Genomic DNA, 21,482 nt, shown 5'->3' with positions numbered 1-21,482 from the left:
CTGAACACCTGCATCTCCACTCCGCTTCCTCTGGGTACCAGCTCGCTCCATTCTGCATCATCACAGGGGGACCCATGATGCAGGTGAGTCACCCTTACCGCCCTGCCACCCCTCGTCCGCATATGGTACGTTCCAGCTCCGTGCATTTAGTGCGGTCGGCGGAGCGCTCCACTGTGCCCCGCGGGGTGTGGGAGGCGGTGAGAGGAGCAGGAGGTACCATGCGTCGGGGAGGGAGGAGGGGAGGATGCTGAGCTCTGTCGGTCGCCGAGGAGACAGATAGAGGAGCAGCCTGTGGAGTCCGTACACACCGTCCGTCCCCGGTCCGCCCTCACCCGTTCTCGGGCTCTGCAGCCCAGCCAGCGGCTCTGCCTGTTCCCGGTAGCAGCAGAACCGTAAAAACCTCATGATGAATTACCTAAGGCGACGCCTGTCAGACAGCAACTTCATGGCCAACCTGCCAAATGGCTACATGAGCGACCTGCAACGTCCGGACCCCCCCGCCCCGCCGCCCCCCTCCGTCTCTCCGGGACCCCCCGCCGTGTCCCCGGAGCCCAGCGGAGGAGGGGGAGGGGGAGGCGGCGGCTTCTTCTCTTCTCTCTCCAATGCGGTCAAACAGACCACCGCCGCCCTCAGCGAGCAGGTCTCCACCGCCACCGGGGGGGTCTCCGGGGCGGCGTCCAGGGGGGCCAAACTACTGCTGGTCATTGACGAGCCCCACACCGACTGGTGAGACACCGGGACTGGGCATGGGGGGTGGGGATCCGGGTGATGGGGACTTATATTGGGGAGGGGGTGTGGGGATAACATGGGGGTAGAGGTATGGAGGTGACCGCATCTTACGTGGGGCAGAAATAACATGGAGGGGCAGAGGTATGGGGGTGACCGCATCTTACGTGGGGCAGAAATAACATGGGGGGGCAGAGGTATGGGGGTGACCGCATCTTACGTGGGGCAGAAATAACATGGGGGGGCAGAGGTATGGGGGTGACCGCATCTTACGTGGGGCAGAAATGACATGGGGGTAGAGGTATGGGGGTGACCGCATCTTACGTGGGGCAGAAATAACATGGGGGTAGAGGTATGGGGGTGACCACATCTTACGTGGGGCAGAAATAACATGGGGGGTAGAGGTAGGGAGGTGACCACATCTTACGCGGGGCAGAAATAACATGGAGGGGCAGAGGTATGGGGGTGACCACATCTTACGTGGGGCAGAAATAACATGGGGGGTAGAGGTATGGAGGTGACCGCATCTTACGTGGGGCAGAAATAACATGGGGGGGCAGAGGTATGGGGGTGACAGGGACTTATATTGGGGGGAATAACATCAGGGGTGCAGATGTATGTGGGTGACAGGGACTTATATTGGGGGAATAACATGGGGGTGCAGAGGTATAGGGGTGACAGGGACTTATATTGGGGAGGGGGATAACATGGGGGGCAGAGGTATGGGGATGACAGGGACTTATATTGGGGGGGGAATAACATGGGGGGGTGCAGATGTATGTGGGTGACAGGGATTTACATGGGGGGGAATAACATGGGGGTTGCAAAGGTATGGGTGTGACAGGAACTTATATTGGGGAGGGGGATAACATGGGGGGCAGAGGTATGGGGGTGACAGGGAACTTATATTGGGGAGAATAACATGGGGGGTGCAGATGTATGGGGGTGACAAGGATTTACATGGGGGGGGGGATAACGTGGGGCAGGGGTATGTTGGTGACAGGGACTTACATGCGGGAGGGGATATCATGGGGAAGGCAGAGGTATGGGGGTATTGGGAACTTATATGGGGCGGGATAACGTGCTGGGGGGCAGAGGTATGGGTGTGACAGGGACTTATATTGGGGAGGGGGATAACATGGGGGGGCAGAGGTATGGAAGTGACAGGGACTTATATTGGGGCGGGATAAAGTGGTGGGGGGCAGAGGTATGGGAACATGGGAGGGGGAGGCAGAGGTATAGGGGTATCAGGGAGTGACAGGAGAGGGGGGGCAGGGGGGCGAGGCTGTCAGGAAATTACATGGGAAGGTGGGCAAAGATGAGTATTGAGAGGGGACAGAGATGTGGGTTTATCAATGATTTATTTTTTTTTGGAGGGGGGGCATAGAGGAGCATGAGGGGAGGCAGAAGTATGGGGGTGTCAGGGAGGATGATGGGGGGTGGGTAGCAACTGGCCTAGAGGAGCTTAGTGTCAGACAGAAGGGACTTGATGGAAGGACTGGTATAGGGAGGATGAGCACAGGCATAAGGGTTAGAAGGACTGGTACAGGAAGAATGATAATGATTGGCACAGAAGGGGGTGATGGAGACTGACATATGAGGGGTATAAGAATGGGGATAAGGATGATAGGGACTGCCTCAGGAAGAAGTATAAGAATGATAGGCACAGGGAGAATGATGGAGATCAATAGGAATAAAGCCAGGGGACATGTAAAGGTTCTAGAGACCAGGCTCAGGGGGATCACATGGAAGATATGTGTGGATACTGAACAATGGCACAGGGAGGAAGAGAGTCGTATCAGGACTAGGAACACAGGCGGGGGTTATGGACAAAAGGAGGATGGTAGGGTGAGCATTAGGAAGCATGGTAGGGTCTGGCCTGGGAAAGATGGTGGACACTGGCATTGGGAGAGTGGTAGAGGATGGTGTAGGGAGTGTGGTGGAGAATGGAACAGGCAGTGTGGTCAGTAGAGATTGGTGTAGGAAGCATAGTGGAGAATGGTGTAGGAAGAGTGATAAGGAATAGCCTGGTGGAGAATGGTGTGAGGAGCATGGTAGAGAATGATGTAGGGAGTGTAGTGGAGAATCCTGTAGGGAGTGTAGTGGAGAATCCTGTAGGGAGTGTGCTGGAGATTCCTGTAGGGAGTGTGGGGGAGAATCCTGTAGGGAGCGTGGTAGAGAATGGTGTAGGGAGTGTTGTAGAGAACAATGTAAGGAGTGTGCTGTCGAACGATGTAAGAAGTGTGGTGGAGAACGTTGTAGGGAGTCTGGTGGAGAACGATGTAGGGAGTGTGGAGGTGAACGGTGTAGGGATCAAGGTTGAGATCGATGTAGGGAGCGTGGTGGTGAACAATTTAGGAAGCGTAGTGGAGAACGATGTAGGGAGTGTGGTGGAGAACGATGTAGGGAGTGTGGTGGTGAATGGTGTAGGGAACAAGGTTGAGATCGATGCAGGGAGTGTGGTGGTGAGCAATGTAGGAAGTGTAGTGGAGAACGGTGTAGGGAGTGTGGTGGTGAATGGTGTAGGGAGCAAGGTTGAGATTGATGTAGGGAGCATGGTGGAGAATGGTGTAGGGAGTGTGGTAGAGAACAATGTAGAGAGCATGTTGGAGAATGGTATAGGGAGCATGGTGGAGAATAATGTAGGGAGCATGGTGGAGAATGGTGTAGGGAGTGTGGTGGAGAATGGCATAGGGAGCGTGGTAAAGAATAATGTAGGGAGCGTGGTGGAGAATGGCATAGGGAGCGTGGTGCAGAATGGTGTAGGGGGCGTGTTGGAGAAGGGTGTAGGGAGTGTGGTGGTGAATGGTGTAGGGGGCGTGTTGGAGAAGGGTGTAGGGAGTGTGGTGGTGAATGGTGTAGGGGGCGTGTTGGAGAAGGGTGTAGGGAGTGTGGTGGTGAATGGTGTAGGGGGCGTGTTGGAGAAGGGTGTAGGGAGTGTGGTGGTGAATGGTGTAGGGGGGCGTGTTGGAGAAGGGTGTAGGGAGTGTGGTGGTGAATGGTGTAGGGGGCGTGTTGGAGAAGGGTGTAGGGAGTGTGGTGCAGAATGGTGTAGGGGGCGTGTTGGAGAAGGGTGTAGGGAGTGTGGCGCAGAATGGTGTAGGGGGCGTGTTGGAGAAGGGTGTAGGGAGTGTGGCGGTGAATGGTGTAGGGGGCGTGTTGGAGAAGGGTGTAGGGAGTGTGGTGGTGAATGGTGTAGGGGGGCGTGTTGGAGAAGGGTGTAGGGAGTGTGGTGGTGAATGGTGTAGGGGGGCGTGTTGGAGAAGGGTGTAGGGAGTGTGGTGGTGAATGGTGTAGGGGGCGTGTTGGAGAAGGGTGTAGGGAGTGTGGCGGTGAATGGTGTAGGGGGCGTGTTGGAGAAGGGTGTAGGGAGTGTGGTGGTGAATGGTGTAGGGGGGCGTGTTGGAGAAGGGTGTAGGGAGTGTGGTGGTGAATGGTGTAGGGGGGCGTGTTGGAGAAGGGTGTAGGGAGTGTGGTGGTGAATGGTGTAGGGGGGCGTGTTGGAGAAGGGTGTAGGGAGTGTGGTGGTGAATGGTGTAGATGATGATAGATCATAGGTTCTGGTAGAAGATGTAGGAGGATATCAGAGGATGAAAGGATTTAGCAGAAGAAATAAAGGAATATCAGGAAATGGGGAGATAAGAGACACACTTAGAGATTGTAAGGACTGAGCACTTAAAAGGTGAAGGACAGAATGGTTGTCCATTATGGGAGGGTGGCAGAGACTGTGGCATGGAAAAGCCAGATGTTGGCATGGGCAGGATGACAGTGACTGGCATATTAGATCATGACAAGGACTGGCACGGGGGAGAGGAGTAGTAGACACTGGGCACCGCGAAGGAGTAGAGAAGGTAGAGACTAAAGACAGACTATAGGAGCACTGTGGGGAACTAGGGTAGGTGACTGTGGTTTGCGGTCCGTTGGGGGAGGGGAAAATGAGATTGTGAAGGATATAGAACAGCGGACAGAGATGAAAGAGGACCGGCTAAGAAGATGATAAGGCTGTAGGACGTGAAGGATATACAGTAATGGGGGGGAAGGAATAAAGAAATGATGTCACATTAGGATCAGTGGTTCTGGGGAGGCTCTTGACAAAAAGGAACATTGATTGATGGGTGGTCAAAGGTCAGCAATATGGTGGAATTGGAGATGCACAGAGGAGAGCAGGCTTTGACAGATGGGAAATGTAGAAATATTTATAAGGAGGGCTGAGAATCAGGATGGTTAGATGGATTGTAGAGGCATAATGGCAAATTAGGAGCAGGGGCTTAGGAAGCAAAAACATTTTCTGAGACAAATGGGTATAGGAAGGTAAAGTAACATTGTTATTTTTGATCTTTCCTGTGTTGTTATATTATGTGTAAATTGCCTGTGTATTCCATGATTGTGTACATTGTAGGCATGTACAGTATTTCTCAGTTTGTCACTACTGATGGGCTTGTTTCTGAAGGGAGATGCTGGAGACATGTATTGGAAGTAAACATATTTAGCATCAATATGAAGAGCTATTTTGATCTGAAAAAAAAACAAAAAAAACCCAGTAACCTTTAGCAACCAATCGGATTTTTGGGTTATTCAGTTAAAAGAAGTCAGAATAATGAAGATGGGTTATGATGAGTTGCTAGGGGATATTTTCCATGAAGATCTAAGTGTTAAACCATTCCCTCAGTAAATCCTGTATAATGAAGCAGTTAGCAATGTGCAGAGTGAATGAACACAAGGAAGCCAATTACTCTCCATTCTTAAAGCCGAACTCTAGGCACAAATAAATGACACAACGTAATGCAGCTCTGTATTCATTAATACATTTTGACATTTATTTTAATACAAGCAGTGTAAGTACCTGAATTTGATTTGGTGTCAGCCCTGTACAACGGAGCAGTGCCTGTACAGCAGAGCTCAAAGCAATTTTCTTTTTTGCAACCACATGTTGCAGGAAAGAAAATTGCTTGATTCCTCCATCAACACAGTCAGTGTTGATGGGAGAATCCCTCCCAGTGAACGTTTGTATTCTGACAGAGGGAGGCGACTATAGCTTCTGGTAGTGATCAAATGTAAAAAATCCAATAGGCTACTGAAGTTGATTGATGGATCAACATCAGTACAACTAGCCTGTCCATAGATGGATTGCAATTTGTCCAATCCCTGCTGAACTGGCCGAATTCCAATCCATCTATGGTTGGCATCCTACACAAGGATCTAATCAGTGTATGTGCTGACAAGAAGCAAGGTGACTGAAGGAGAAACCAGTGCTACAGAGAGATGAGAGATGAGCTCATCGCTGTGCTACTTCTCCTTTAACTGTCCAGTCTCAGGACAGCCTGGGCTCAGAAGAAGCAGGTTGAATGATGCTGGCCTTTATTCAGCCTAAAAGACTGAAGACATCTGGTGGTGGAAATTAAATATTTGAAGAGGACAGCACCAAGTTGCAGGTGATTATTGCAGCAACAATTGCTCTTTTATTTTGTTTAACTGTATATGTTATTTTTTTTTTAGTTCTACTTTAATTGCTCTTATTGTTTTAAACGTGTGAAAGGTGAGACCTGATTGGTTGTTATGGTTACTGGAATTTGAACATCATCACTGACCTTATTAAAAGGGACCAATATGCCGACCATGTACTATTTCAGTTTTAACTGGAGTTTAACGGGCTCTTACCTCATGGTTTTAGTTTCTTAGGTCGAAGTCAAAGAACAGAAAAAACAGCGCAAACTAATTCCCCAAGTCCTGATGCCAAAGAACAAAGTAAAAGTACATAATAAAGTTCAATATATATATGTCCACATAGCACTAGGACAAGCTCTTGAAGCTGTAGCAGGCTCTGGGTAAAGACACAATGAAGAAGATAAAGCGCCTCTAAGTGCAGTATATGGACATTTATTTTGTTATAATGGAAAACCACTCACATGGTAAAAGTATAAAAAAGCTCATCTCTGGACGGCAAGCGTGCTCCCTTCTCAAGCATAGGCCGGGAGCGCGGTTCTGCCCAGCAGCTTTGCGCATGCTCCGAAACACGTCGCATTGCATGCTGGTCCTCCCTATGTTATCACGCTGACGCCGAAGTTGCGCTCCAAGGTGAGTTCCATTGTCCATCTTCTCAGACATACACATGCTAGTCGACTCCCTCCATCTACAGTCTCCCTTAACCTCTTCACGCCGGCCGCACAAGGCCCAGATGCCGGGAGGCCGCACATTTGCGTGCAATTAAGAAAAACATATGTGCTGAGAGCGTGCACCCTGCGTGCTCCCAGCACACGTGTCCGGTACTCAGGGAAAGGTCCCGATCTTCTCTTTCGATCGGGACCTTTCCCGATCATGTGACCGCTGTGTTGGTGAATCACGGCGGTCACATGACCTTAAAACCCCGCCCCACCTCCCAGCTTCTGAAACTCTTAAAGGGCCGGGAGGCGCCGGTGCCAAGTAGTTAAGCACAGATCGCGGCTCACTCAGCAAGGACTTCACCTTGACACTTCAATACAACGATGAGCTTTTTTATACTTTTACCATGTGAGTGATTTTCCATTGTTCCGAAATAAATGTCCTTATACTGCACTTAGAGGTGCTTTTTTCTTCTTTATTAGTTTCTTAGGTCCCTTGGTGAGACAGATGTACACAACCAGGAACTTAAATCTATACTGCAAAAATTATGTAGACTGCCTTTGCTGACTGTCATCTTGATCCATTAGATTCAGTACATTTTGAGTCAATGATCTGGAAGAAGCACGCAGTTCAGGAGTTGTGACTTCACTTTGACTGACCCTACTTTAAAGTAGGTAGGAAGTTCAGTCAAAATCTAACTAAGTCTAAGGCTCCATGTACACGGGACACTTCTGAACGATGGAAACTGACTGCTGGAAAATGTAGGTTAAAAAATGTCTGTTTGCATTACATTTGCATACCGCGTTTATGTGCGTTTATGAGTATTTTGTTTAGAAGCGTTTTTTAAAGATAACCTCAGGAGACCTTCCGAAATGCCCAGAAAGCACTGAAAAATAGTAAAATATTAACTATTTCAGACATATTGAGAGAAAGAGAGAGCAGAAGCAGAGAGAGCAGTATTTGTTGAGATTAGCTGTCTGTTTTTTTGTGGTGTTTGGATGTGTTCCAGCTCATTTGTGTGCAGAAATTATTGGAGCAGTATCTAAAATATTTTCTTTCATGCGAAACCTCAAAGTATGGTGTACCAGGTCCATTTGAGTCCCGGGAAAACGCTTTGCATGCATTTTTCATGATGAAAAAAGGCTCTGGACAGTATCTGGAAATGGAAAAGTTAAAAAATATTTCCAAACGCAAACGCTTACAAACACAGTTTGCAGTGTTTAGCCACGATTACAAGCGTTTGGAACGCTGATAAAATCTACTCCTGAGCGCAAGTTTGGAGCGTTCAAAAAAACGACTGTAAACTCAACTGCCTGTAAACGGCAATGTGTACATGGACACATAGGAAAACGTTAGGGAGAGTTCCGGGGCTGCTGAAAAAACACAGAAAAGTGAGTTTATCAGCTGCAGTGTTCATGGAGCCTTAGGCTCCATTCACACTGGGTGTTTTTATAATGCTGGTAATGTTACTTGTGTAAAGTCCCGTGAAAAAAGTCAGTTTTTCAACGTTTTTTTAAACTTTTTTTGCATTAGCATTTAGCGGCGTTTTGCTGCTTTTTTTCATGTTTGCGGGTTTTTTAACCAAAAAAACCCCAATTTTTTTGCTCAAACAAATGTCCAAAAATGTTCTTACTAAATTTTGCCGCGTTTTTCAATGTTAGAGCGTTTTTACAGCTAAAAAACTCCTCTAGAAACCCACTAGTTCTGGGTTTTTTTCCCAGGCAAAAAAACGCTCCTGCTAAAAAATGCTGAGTACAGTCTATGTGTGCATGGACACATAGGATAACATGCCGGAGAGTTTACTGGCTGTAGAAAAAAATGCCAAAAGTCAAAAACAGCCGCTGTAAAAATGTCTAGTGTGCATGAAGACTAAACCTACTCCTATCCCCATTCTAAACCTATTCTATGTAACCCTGTAAAGAAAAGATTTGTATACATACCTAGTCATACCTTGTCGGCGATCTCTCCTCTACACAGAAGCCTCTGCTGGGGAGACCATGTGACTGGACCGGAGAGGCTTCAGAATAGGTAAGTGGGGGTGGGAGTAGGTGTAGCCTTAGTTCAATTTTGACTGAACTTCTACTTTAAGCCCAGGTTCACACTGAAGCGGTGCGCACCGCATCACAATCACACCCCGTTCATGGGAACTGCTGTGGGTGTGTATGTTAACAACACCTCAAAAGCGGTTCGCAAAACGCGGTGCGATGTGCATAATCGAATCGCATAGGTGTGAGTACCCATGCAATCCGATTCTAGTGCGGGCCCGAAAAAGGGTCCTGCATGTTTTTGGTGCGGGTGCGGTGTGAACAGAGCCATACAAAATGTATGGCTCCAATCGCACCGCACACAAATCGCATGTGATTTGCATAGGAATGCGGTGCGGTTCCTGTGCAAATCACATGCGATATACCGCACCGCACATATGTGAACTCAGGCTGATGTATAATCAAAGGCAAAGCTTTTTTTTAGTTTTGAATAGAGAGGAGAGGGGTTAGAACACCTGTCAGTTTTTATTGCTTTCTGTGTCCCCGTTAGGGTGATACACTCTCTCTATTTGTCCTGTTTACAGTTATCATTGAAAGTGAAAGTAAAACAAAATCCCCAAATTTCGGTTTGCGCCAGAAAAGTAATAGAGGGGAAATCTTCTTATGGGGACACAATTTCTGGTGACCTGGTGGTCCACAAGAGATCCCTTTTATGTGCAGGGATTTCCTCTCACTTCCTGTTTTGGCAATGGCACAGGAAGTTAAGATAAATCTCCCCAATGGGACAGAGAGGGCAAAAATAGAACATGCAGATTTTATAATCCTCCCTTACTTTATCCAAAATGAAAAAAAAAAACAGGTTTTGCCTATAGTTCTACATTAAATCGGAGTTCCACCCAAAAGTGGAAGCTCCACTTGTTTGCCTCCTCCCCTCCTCCACTGCCATATTTGGCACCTTTTGAGGAGGAGTGAATACCTGGTTTTGATAGGTACCCACTTCCACTTCCGGCTCAGTTTGCCGCAGCGAAGTGAGCCAGAAGTGGCCCCCTTCTTTCCTCCCACAGTCTCCTGGGAACCTTCACAGGTCCCAGAAGACTGCTGGACCAATCAGGATGCGCAGTGTGACTTGCGTATGCACAGTGGGCATCCGACTATGAATCCTCTAGCTTTCACAGCCTGGTGTCCACAGTTGAGATGCCGGTGCCGGGCAGAGAAGAGGGAGAGAAGAGACGGTGCTGGTGAGCACGTCGCTGGACCTCGGGACAGGTGAGTGTGTGTTTATTAAAAGTCAGCAGCTACAGTTTTGGTACCTGCTGAGTTTTAATAAACACAAAAACGGCTGGAACTCTGCTTTAAAGCAGAGTTCCACCCAAAAGGGGACGTTCCACTTTAAAGATTTGTCCCCCGCTCGCCATTAAGGATTGGCATCTTTAGGGAGCGGATACCCGAAATTGACAGGTACCCGCTCCCACTTCCGCTGCGATCGCCTAGGTAATCGGAGGCGGAAGTTGTCCTCCTACTCTCCCTCCCGTAGTCTTGTGGGACACATGACAGGTTCCAGAAGACAACTGGGCCATTCAGGAAGCGCATGCGCAGTGGGTACCCAGCTGTGAGGCCGCAAGCTGTCAAAGCCGGGTGCCGACACTGAAGATGCCGGCCTCCTGGAATACAGAATGGCCGGTGAAATGGGCTGCGGCGGGGGCACCGCGGGATCGTGGGACAGGTGAGTGGCTGTGTTTTAAAAGTCAGCAGCTACAGTTTTTGTAGCTGCTGACTTTTATTTTTTTTACAGAGTAAGTGGAACTTTATTTTTGGGAAAGCAACTCAGATTGCATTAAATCCAGACAGTGCAATTTTGGAAGGAGTCATGTAATGGCAGTCTACCAGTTCCTTATACATGTGGAGCTCTTCCCACAAGAACGATCCAAAACTGAAATGTCAGGTAAAGGTGGGCTGACCCTTTTCGGAAGGTTGTTGTAGAAAGCTATGTGAAGACAGCAACATTTGCTTGAAATCCATCAAGATTTGGTGAACTTTGGTCCTCTACTAATGCTGACTATACAAAGGAATTTTTGTAATGATGCAATACAGTAGTCTATAGGTTTTCCAGTATGCTATGAATTCTGTGCAATCCAGTAGAAATATTAGTGCAGAGGAAAAGCCTGATACAAGATTTGACCTTGTGGTCTGGGCTATCCCAGCAAGGACATTAGACTGCAATGGAGTCTATGCACGTTATTCTCTCACTCCTTGGTTTTACCTTTATAAATCCATTTATCTGGTGATTGTGAGGCAATTGTGTTTTGTCAAGATGACTGAATTAGATTGACCTTTGGGTTGGATCAAAGAGAATACTTAGATTTCTTATATTTTCTGACTGCGGCGTGTGCAATAATTTTTTTCATTTATAATTGTAATTTGCCAAAAGATTTGTTAATTCTTAAAAATGAAAGTGATACTATTTTCTTTCTTTTTTTAATACATTTCACCTACTAAGGTGAGAACTTGCCGTTCATGCTGCCTCTTGAGAATCAAAAGCTTTTCTTTCCACCTGCTTCAGCCTGTGACCTCAGCACTTGCACCCCATCCCGGCTTCAGGATGGCTCCTTAAGCTCAAAGGATTCTATGGAGCTACCCTTGTGTCTGTGCTCCTAGCCAGGACTGAAGCTGAATGGATGCTGTGTAATATATGCTGTGTGTGTCCATACAAACACAGAGCCTCACAGCAAGCCACTCCCCTGCTTCCCCTGTCTTCACCAAGCCACTTGATGGACAGCTGCAGGAGCCAGCTCTATGTTTTGCAACCTGATTCACAATGTGCATTCTTTCCAACAGGAAATTTGAGGAAGTTGTGTTGAGGGACCTAAAGCCAGAGTTAATGGATGGTTACATCACCACGCAGCCTCTCAATTTCGTCCAATCAGAGAATTGATAAAATGAGAAAAATGTAAGGCATTCTATGAAAGGCACCTGTGCTGAGTGGATGACCCACTGTGGTTACTATACAGCAGGTTGACCACCCGGCACAGGACCCAGAAGACATTGGTGATCACTGTAGCAGCAGCAACTACTACAGTAATTTCTAGCTTCCACAGGTGTAGAATATGCATACTTACAGTGGTCTATCTAGACTAATGTAACCATGCAATAAAAACCAGTAGTAGAGAATGTTTACCAGGCTGGTTAGCATGTATTCATTAAAAAAAAATCTGAACATTTAATGCTGCTTTAAAGTGGTTGTAAAGGTTGACTTTCTTTTTCTAAAATAACAAACATGTTATTCTTACCTGATGTGTGCAATACCACTGCAGCCCCAAACCTTCTCTTCTGGGGTCCCCTGCAGGCACTCTAGGCCCCTCCTCTTCTGTATGCACCACCATAGCAAGCTGTTTGGTATGGGGGTGCATATGTGTCCACAGACACACACAGCGCGACTCAGGCCAAACTCTGGTCCCTCCTCACAGTATTTGATTGACAACAGCAGGAGCCAATGGCTCTTGCTGATGCCTCTGCGTTCTGTGAGAGACTAGTGCTGCTGCAGACAGGCACAGTGCTGGATAGAGATAGGTAGATATATGTTGGGTAAAGGTGCGACACAACTACCGGAACATTTTTTACCTGAATGCAGGGAATGCATTAAAGTGATTCTAAAGGCAGAAGGTTTTTTTACCTTGCATTAAGTTAAAAAACCTTCTGTGTGCAGCCCCCCCAGTCCCCCCTAATATTTACCTGAGCCCGATGTCGATCCAGCGCTGTGCCTGAAAGCAGCATTGCTGCTCTTTCTTCTCGTTGGCTCAGAGGCAGCAGTGGGAGCCATTGGTTCCTGCTGCTGTCAATTACAGCCAGTAGGGAGCAAGGGTGGGGCCAAGCCACACAGTGTGTGTCAATGGACAGACACAGCACGGCTTGGGAGAGAGTCATCATGAGTGTTAAAAAAAAAAAAAATCCCTTTACAATCATTTATAAGGTAAAAACTGTTCTGCCTTTAGAGCCACTTTAATATTTGTCTTTTTATAGTGTGTTTGGTAATATGAATAAGAAATAAAAAGGCACGCCTGGCAGTACAGCCAGGAAAACACAGAAATCATAATTGAAAATTATAATCACATTGAATAACAATTGTAACGTGCGTGTCCAGCTTTCATTTATTCCTTGTGATACATCTACATAGCAGGCTTGTCCTTTTTGTAATCAAAACACTATGAAATCACTGTCGCTGAAACATGCATATCCCGACTACAAGTCGTGACCAATCAGACAAGCACATCACACGGGGGAATATATCCATTGGCTCCAGCAAGCAATCCACTCATGTAATCAATATCGCATGCGGTTCTGTAAAACATTCATGTTGCATCAGAATCAAACAGAACGGAAAATCGTATGATTTAGGTCATCTTTAGGTCTTTTGCACAGAATGGGGTATATACACGTAGTGGGTGGAATTCTGGGTAATAGCAGATCTGACGTGGGAATTAGACTGGGAAATGAGCACAATTTGTTCTATTAATGGGAGAAGAGCGGATAGGGCTTGGATAGCCAGGAGAAAGGGCAAAGGGAGGTCAGCACTATAGAATGTGTGTAGGACAGTCTAAACATAGGGTAGACTAAATCAGCTTAGGACATCCAATGACTGTTAATGTAAAATGCATTAAATATGACTGGCAAGGGACTAGGAGTATTGATTTAGAAGGCCGGCAGCATTAAAGTGGATTTTGGAAAGCAATGTGAGTGAGTAAGTGCTTCTAGCAGACTTATTTGTATATGTTTCTGTATACAGCACCATACGTTTACCATGATATTCAAACAGATAAAATTCATTTTTAATGCATTTGCATGTTGATGTATGTATAGTTGTATCCCATCTTTTCTCAGGAGCCTGCACTGTGCATAAAGTAATGGAAATAATGTAGAAGCTTTGCTGTCATCACTGTAATGTGCATGCTCCTACATATTTAGTACATCCGGGCTGCCTACTGCTACTTTGTTAGCACTTTTCTGCTGCCTACTCCTACCCAGTAAGCACTTTTCGGTTGCCTGCTTCTACCTAGTCAGCACTTACCCACTGCCTGCTTCCATCTAGTCAGCACTCTCTGGCTCCCTGCTTCTACCTAATGACCTGTCCCTGGCTGACTATGTAAGGCAGAGGTGTCAAACTCCATTTCATTGCGGGCCATATCAGCATTATGGTTGCCCTCAAAGGGCCGGTTGTATCTGTAAGACTAGATCCAGAGCACCCCCATCCCCATTACATCAGATGTCAACAATCCCACACCCTCCCTAACATCACCGTGCACCCCCTTTGGGGGCAGAGCTGGAAAGCAGAAAGTGCAGAGTCTGGAGGAGGACCAGAGGAGGAGTGAAGTCAGTTACCAGAGTCTGCTGAATGCTGAGACCAGGGGAGGCAGAGATGAGGGGGTGCTGCAGCTGCACTAAGGTTTTGTTCACACTAGCCTTGTTAGCAAGCGACAGACAGGCGTTTGGAAAGCGTTTTTACCGTTTCTCAAACGCCTGGGAAAATTCTGCACATGGTGCTGTTCAAACGGGAGCGTTAGCGTTGCATCGCAGCAAAACGGATGCCTCTGGTCAAGTCAGGAAGAGTTGAAGCCTCCTATTCAAGGTAATGGGGTGTTTGCGGAGTGTTAACACCATTCAAACTTCATTATAGGCATTTGTGGGGCGTTTTTAACGCTTGGCAAATGCCTAGCAACCGCCACTAAACCGCGCATGCGGCGTTTGCGGAGCATTAAAAACGCTCCACAAACGCTGGACCAACGCTTGTCAAACGCTATAGGGGCGTTTGGCAAGAGTTGGAAAAACAGTCAAGTGTGAACGAGCCCTGAGAGCTGCAGGATTTGGCAGAGGAGTTCTATTCTCTTCTCTGCTGCCGACTGCTGAGACAAGGTAGGAGCGGAGACAAGGGGGTACCTGCAGGAGAGGGGCAAAGGCCACATGAAATGGCCTGGAGGTCCGGATTCGGCCCGCAGGCCTTGTGTTTGACACCTGTGGTGTAAGGGATACCGAATGCAGGCATCCAGCAGCAGCAGGGATGACCAGTTCAATGTAGCTGTAATTATGAAACTAGAATCAGACTGAGTATAATTAAAATAAAATGCAAATCAAAAGCAAATGGTATACAAGGCAAGCGTGAAAATATACGTGAACAGTATAAGTGACAGAATAATTAACTAGCATACTAATGATACTACAATATATACAAGCAAGAGGGAAGCACGGATAAACAGGGCATTACCAGGAATGGGACCAGGAACAAGGGGAGCACAGATGGGGTAATGGTAGGGTTGCCACCTCCTCCCTTTAAAACCAAACACATATTAATTACACAGGTTCTGTGGCTGATTAAGGTGGTAATTAAACTCACTTAGTTCCTTACCTGCTTTAAATTAGCCTCAGAATCTGTGTAATTAATGTGTTTGGTTTTAAAGGGATGAGGTGGCAACCCTAGGTATAAGGATAAGGCAGGGATCAGGATAATCAGCAAGCAGGTATGTGGCTAAAATCAAGGGAGGGGTTATATACTTTCCCAGCAGCCAGCATCAGGTGGAAACTGCTGGCTGCTAGGAAACATCCTGCTTCTATTTATTCAGCACTGAATGCTTTGCCCTTTTCTCAATTAAGTGAAGCGTTCTCTGATTGGACAAGGTGGAGATCTTGACATCACTGCCCCATCTCTTCACTTCATCCAATCAGGACATACCTTGCATTGACTGAGAAAAATGCAAGGCGTTCTGTGAAAGGTGCCTGTGCCAAGCGGAGGATCCGCTGTTGTTACTATACTGTAGGGTAGTCACTCTGCACAGGGCCCAGTAGACAGCTGTGATCATTTTAGTACCAAGTCTCTTTCACAGAGAGCAGTGTCTGGGTTCTTCAGCGGTCCAATTTGTTCTTGCCCCTGCACCAAACACTTCTCTAATCAACAGTACTGCTCTGGGAACAAGAGCAATGTTGATTAGACCAGAATTCTGGGTGACATGTCGGACTGTTGTCTCTGCATTGTACTTGATGACATAAGAGTGTCTGCAAACTAGAGCTTTAGAGAAGAGGCTGGGGGAAGGGGGATCCTTATAACATGAAGAGAGCAAGAGATCAGGTAAATAAAAGGTATAAATAGTTTTGTTACTGATACTGTAGGTACCCATATGGAAGAAAAATTTATTTGAAATATATTTTAAAAATATTCTTCCCAAATATATTGATATATATTTGAAATACTACAATTTTGACCATATTCAATATATTTCAAAATATTTTTCAATATATATACAGTTATAAATAATAGCAGTCAGACATCACTAACCTGATCAATCACTGTTTTTGGTAGAAATGATATTTCTACATGGCAAATAATTTACTAGCAGGTGTAGTAGAGTAATAGAAATCCAACAGACCCAACAGTCATGACATGCATGCTGCTGATTCTGTGTAATTGAATCACTAATTGAAAGGGGCATGTTCAAAATAATAGCAGTGTGGAGTTCTATTAGTGAGGTCATTCATTCTTTGAAAAACAGGTGGCAATTATTGCCCTTATTTAAGGAAGGAAGGCAGCAAATGTTGTACATGCTGGTTACAGTGCATTTCTCTCTGAAATTCTGAGGAAAATGGGCCGTTCCAGACATTGTTCAGAAGAACAGCGTACCTCGATTAAAAAGTTGATTGGAGAGGGGAAAACATATAAAGAAGTGCAGAAAATGATAGGCTGCTCAGCTAAAATGATCGCAAATGCTTTAAAATGGCAACCAAAACCTGACAGATGTGGAAGAAAGCGAAAAACTACCATTCAAATGGATAGAAGAATAGCCAAAATGGCAAGGACTCAGCCAACAATCAGCTCCAGGAAGATCAAAGAAGGTCTAAAGTTACCTGTGAGTACTGTTACAATTAGAAGACGCCTATGTGAAGCCAAGCTATCTGCAAGAAGCCCCCGCAAAGTCCCACTGTTGAGAAATAGACGTGCTGAAGAGGTTACTATTTGCCAAAGAGCACATTGACTGGCCTAAAAAGAAATGGCGCAACATTTTGTGGACTGATGAAAGTAAGATTGTTCTTTTTGGGTCTAGTGGCTGGAGACAGTTTGTCAGACGACCCCCAAACACTGAATTCAAGCCACAGTACACTGTGAAGACAGTGAAGCATGGTTGTGCAAGCATCATGATATGGGGATGTTTCTCATACTACGGTGTTGGGCCTATTTATCGCATACCAGGGATCATGGATCAGTTTGAATACATCAGAATACTTGAAGAGGTCATGCTGCCTTATGCTGAAGAGGAAATGCCCTTGAAATGGGTGTTCCAACAAGACAACGACCCCAAACACACCATTAAATGTGCAACATCTTGGTTCCAGACCAACAAGATTGACGTTATGGAGTGGCCAGCCCAATCCCCGGATCTTAATCCAATAGAAAACTTGTGGGGTGACATCAAAAATTCCGTTTCTGAGGTAAAACCAAGAAATAGAGAACTGTGGAATGTAGTCCAATCATCCTGGGCTGGAATACCTGTTCACAGGTGCCAGAAGTTGGTTGACTCCATACAACACAGATGTACAGCAGTTCTCAGAAACAGTGCTTATACAACTAAATATTAATTAAGTGATTCAAAGGAAAGCAAAATCTTCAAACATTTTTCAGATTATATAGTGAATGTTTGAGTTTGTAAAGAAGAATACAAACACTGCTATTTTTTTGAACAGTCTAATATTCAGTTTTATTCTAATTTTTTAGAGGAACAACACAAATTTGATATATTTTTCTTCATGTTTTGATTTGGAATAGAATGTGTAGTGTTCCCAATGCATTTGTGTGTATGGAAATAAAAGCTATTAGAAGGATTTTGAGCTTTTATTCACTTTTTTCAACACACTGCTGTTATTTTGAACACACACATATATATATATATATATATATATATATATATATATATATATATACTGTATCCGGAAATGCGTTTTTATTACAAAATATATTAAATATATTTTTTAAAATACATTTTCGAATATACTGTAGGTCTTTAAAAATGCAAATCTACATTTTTGGAATGCATTTACAAATATATGTAAAAATATATGTTAAAATGACATTTTTATATGTTAAACAAAATCTGAAGAATATATTTTAAAAATATATATTTTTCAAAACATATTTTTTTAAGTATATTCTTCAGATTTTTTTAATTTATAAAAAGTAATTTTAACATATATTTGTAAATGCATTCCAAAAATGTAGATTTGCATTTCTAAAGACATACAGTATATTTGAAAATGTATTTTTCCACAGAGTTCAGTTTTAATTTAGAGAGAAATCAAGACCTGTGCTTGCCCTGGGCCTATGATGCAGGTGTAAACAAACAGTTTTGTAGGCAGGAGCAGGTACTTTATCACTTACTTTATCACTGTTATATTTCAGTTTGGCGGACATGACAGGTTCAGCCTGTTCAATCTTAGATAACTATAAAGGATGATTCATGTGGGTTGAAAAATCAAGGGCTACACCAGTTGCTATAGGGCCCGCCCACACCTTATTGGAAGGAAAACTTAATTATCTCCATATCAATTATCTTCATTTGTGACAGTTTCATGTTTTTAATTGCAGATGAGATTTCTGTTTAATTACTTCCTCTACTATGTGCCTAAACACAATTTTACAGATTTCAACTATTTTCTTTGAAAGAATTGAGAACAAAATATCAAAACAGTTCAGCTAGTTGCTAATTAATGATACAAGCTATACCGAAAAGCATCTACATGAACAGGAGGCATAGAAAGACCAGCTTACTTTGGTTCATGGCAGTAGTTTTTTGTTCCTGATTCAGACCCTCTGAGGATGGCATGCTTTAAAGGAGGAAAATGACCATCTACAGGTCATCATTTTCTAAATTCATAACAAACTTGTAAAGGCTGTTCATAACATTTTGGCTGCTAGACAAAGGCATAACTAGAACCTTCAAGGCACCGGTGCAAGAAACCATAAAGGGCCCTCTCATGGTGGGGAAACGCCAGAGCCCAAGGTCGCAAGTGTGACCTTTGCAAACCTAGTAGTTCCGCCACTGGTGTCAGTTGCTTTTTTTTTTTACCATTTTATTTTATTTTAGCAGCCCCATTGGGGGTTTTGGTGAGATATCATGGGGGTGAGATATCAGGGGTCTAAACAGACCTTTGATGTTTCACCTTTGAGACAGAGAAAGAAGATTAGGGACACAGCCCTGAATTTCCTTCTGTGCAGCCTGAATGGACAGGAATAGCTCTGTAGAGGGCTTACCAATCATTCATAAACTGTAGCATAGTAAACACAGATCACTGACTCTATTCATTAAGATGAGGACGGGGCCGGGAAATGACACATTTCTCCATTCTCCATCCTGACAGATCTGCCACAGCGTCCAATGGGAGAGGGGAAGGGAGCTCCTGGCAGCACTGCGGGGGAGGAGCAGGGGGCCGATGGAGTACACAGGAGCCTGATCACCGCAGTTGGGTAGGAAGGGCGGCATGCAGAGGAACCGATCCCCTCCATGGGGAAAATGGAGGGGATCGGTTCCTCTATATGTTGTCCCTGTCGCCCCACACAGGCCCCCCGGAGCATGGGGCAGGGTTGCAATTGCGACCGTTGTATGTACGCCCCTGCTGATAGATATCTGCTGAGATAAAAAAGTACACGGTGGAACATGCAGTTGTACAAGGGCCATATTTGCACATGTTCCATATGTTTTCTTGTGAAATCGTGTTATTGTGCCAGTATCATATGTACATAGTTAAATAGTTAGTCTGGCTGAAAAAAGTCCATCCAGTTCAACCATTAAAAAAAAAGGTTATAATCCTACACCCACAGTTCATCCAGAGGAAGGCAACAAAAGCCAGCAAAGCATGATCCAATTTGCTCCTGCAGGGGAAAAAAATTCCTTCCTGATCCCCCGAGAGGCAATCGGATATTCCCTGGATCAACTTTACCTATAAATGTTAGTATCCAGTTATATTCTGTGTACCCAAGAAAGAATCCAGGACTTTCCTACAGCAATCCACTGAGCTGGCCAGAACCAACTCTTGAGGGAGTCTATTCCACATTTTCACAGCTCTCACTGTGAAGAAACCTTTCATTATTTGGCATCTTACTAATATCTAGATCAGTCACAGTTAGCTGATGGTCACATCTATTACTTTTTGGACAGTCTGCATCCATTTGGTCAGCCTTCCCAATTTACTTTGTAAAATAAGAAGAAGAAATTACCACTCCTAGCACACCTCCTCGTATTTCCCCTCCTAGAACATGTTTTACCCCCTGCCACCCCCCAAATTCCCCTTCCCAACACAAATCCCCCCCCAATCTCCTTGTGGTGCCCCCGCTCCACCTCACCCCACATGATACCACAGTGCCCAGGGCAGCCGCCAATCCTGAATGAGGATAGAACAAACAGAGGGCGCACAGGCCTAGTGCATTACCATAAAAAATGTTTAATAAGAAATAAAGTATGTGTTGTACTCACAAATGACAATAAAGTCAAGGCATGTCACAAAAGAACAGCTGGGTCAACACTGCCTGAGTAACAGTCTGCAATAGGGAGTATAGACATCCAATAGGCTGATGCGTTTCAAGGACTTGCCTCTTCCTCAGAGCCAACTGACCAAATGTCTGCTCCCTCTTTTATATGCTCACTACTAGTTGAACCAAAGGTCACATGGGCCATCCTGGACACTCGCCTATGCACGTGGAGGGGTCACAGGGGTAATTGACATAGTATAAGTAAACACAAAAGATCTATAAAAATATATAAATATATGTGTATAAATAAAATAACTGAAACTAGTGACAATCATAAAATCATAAGCCTCCAATCCTGCCTACCCATTTTCCCTGCCCTGGTTGCAGCCACTGTTTGGCCAGTGTTTTCCTCCTGGCTCCTTCAATTTTCAGATCAAAAGATGTCATGCAGGAGGGTGCTGACAGGTCCTCCCTAGGCTTGAATTCTCGATAAATCAGCCAAAAATCCGTGTATGGCCAGCTTAAAGGAAATCTAAGGTTGTGGCATACACTTTCATTTGTTCAACATCAGAAACAATAATTACTTTTGGCAATCCAGTATAAGCTCAATTGAAAACTCTTCTTTTATTTTGTGAGTGCTTCCTGTCTGATGGCCATCTCTTTCCACAACTTGATGGATTCTCTGCAGTTTCTCCTCTGCTCATTACTTTGGTTTATGCTCAATCCCTAAGGACTGCATATCCCATTATACCTTGCTTCTAGTATGGACTCTGTAGTTCAGAAGGCAGGCTCTGTGAAATGTGTAATGCCGTTATGCCTATCACCAGGACATCATAAGTAATTGCCATAAAATTCAAGGAAGTAAATGTTTGAAGATCCCATGTTAGGTTCCATTGTTACAATCAACCATTGGAATTGGTACTATTTGTATGAAAATAAAAAATATGCAAAATACATGTGCACAAGGTGTCAATAGATTAAAGTGTTTGTTCACCAATGCCAGAAGTCTGCCAAGCAAAATAGGTGAGTTAGAAGCTTTGGTGCATGAAGAAAACTATGATTTAATTGGTATTGCTCAATCTTGGCTTCATTCTTCACATGACTGGGCCATTAATATTCCTAGCTATGTTCTTTTTCAGCGAGACAGGGTAAATAGGAAAGGTGGTTGTGTCTGT

The 21,482-nt window shown here is 45.0% G+C and overlaps 1 protein-coding gene across 4 annotated transcripts in view; it reads left to right on the top strand.

The window, feature by feature from the left end:
• Positions 1-217: 217 nt before the first annotated feature.
• SYN1 (synapsin I) overlaps positions 218-21,482 on the top strand; it is a 185,284-nt gene continuing 164,019 nt past the window's right edge. For all 4 annotated transcript variants that reach the window (XM_089675158.1, XM_089675157.1, XM_089675161.1 and 1 more), the window contains exon 1: positions 218-726. In XM_089675158.1, coding sequence (XP_089531284.1) covers positions 404-726 — 323 coding nt within the window. In that variant the 5' untranslated portion in view covers positions 218-403. The remainder of the gene's footprint in view (positions 727-21,482) is intronic.

Source organism: Staurois parvus, unplaced genomic scaffold (genome assembly GCF_062004578.1).
Source record: "Staurois parvus isolate SC_StPar_1 unplaced genomic scaffold, SC_StPar_1.0 ptg000154l, whole genome shotgun sequence".
Lineage (NCBI taxonomy): Eukaryota > Metazoa > Chordata > Amphibia > Anura > Ranidae > Staurois > Staurois parvus.
Note: the sequence above shows the minus strand (reverse complement) of the source record. Positions and strands in the feature narration are given on the sequence as shown.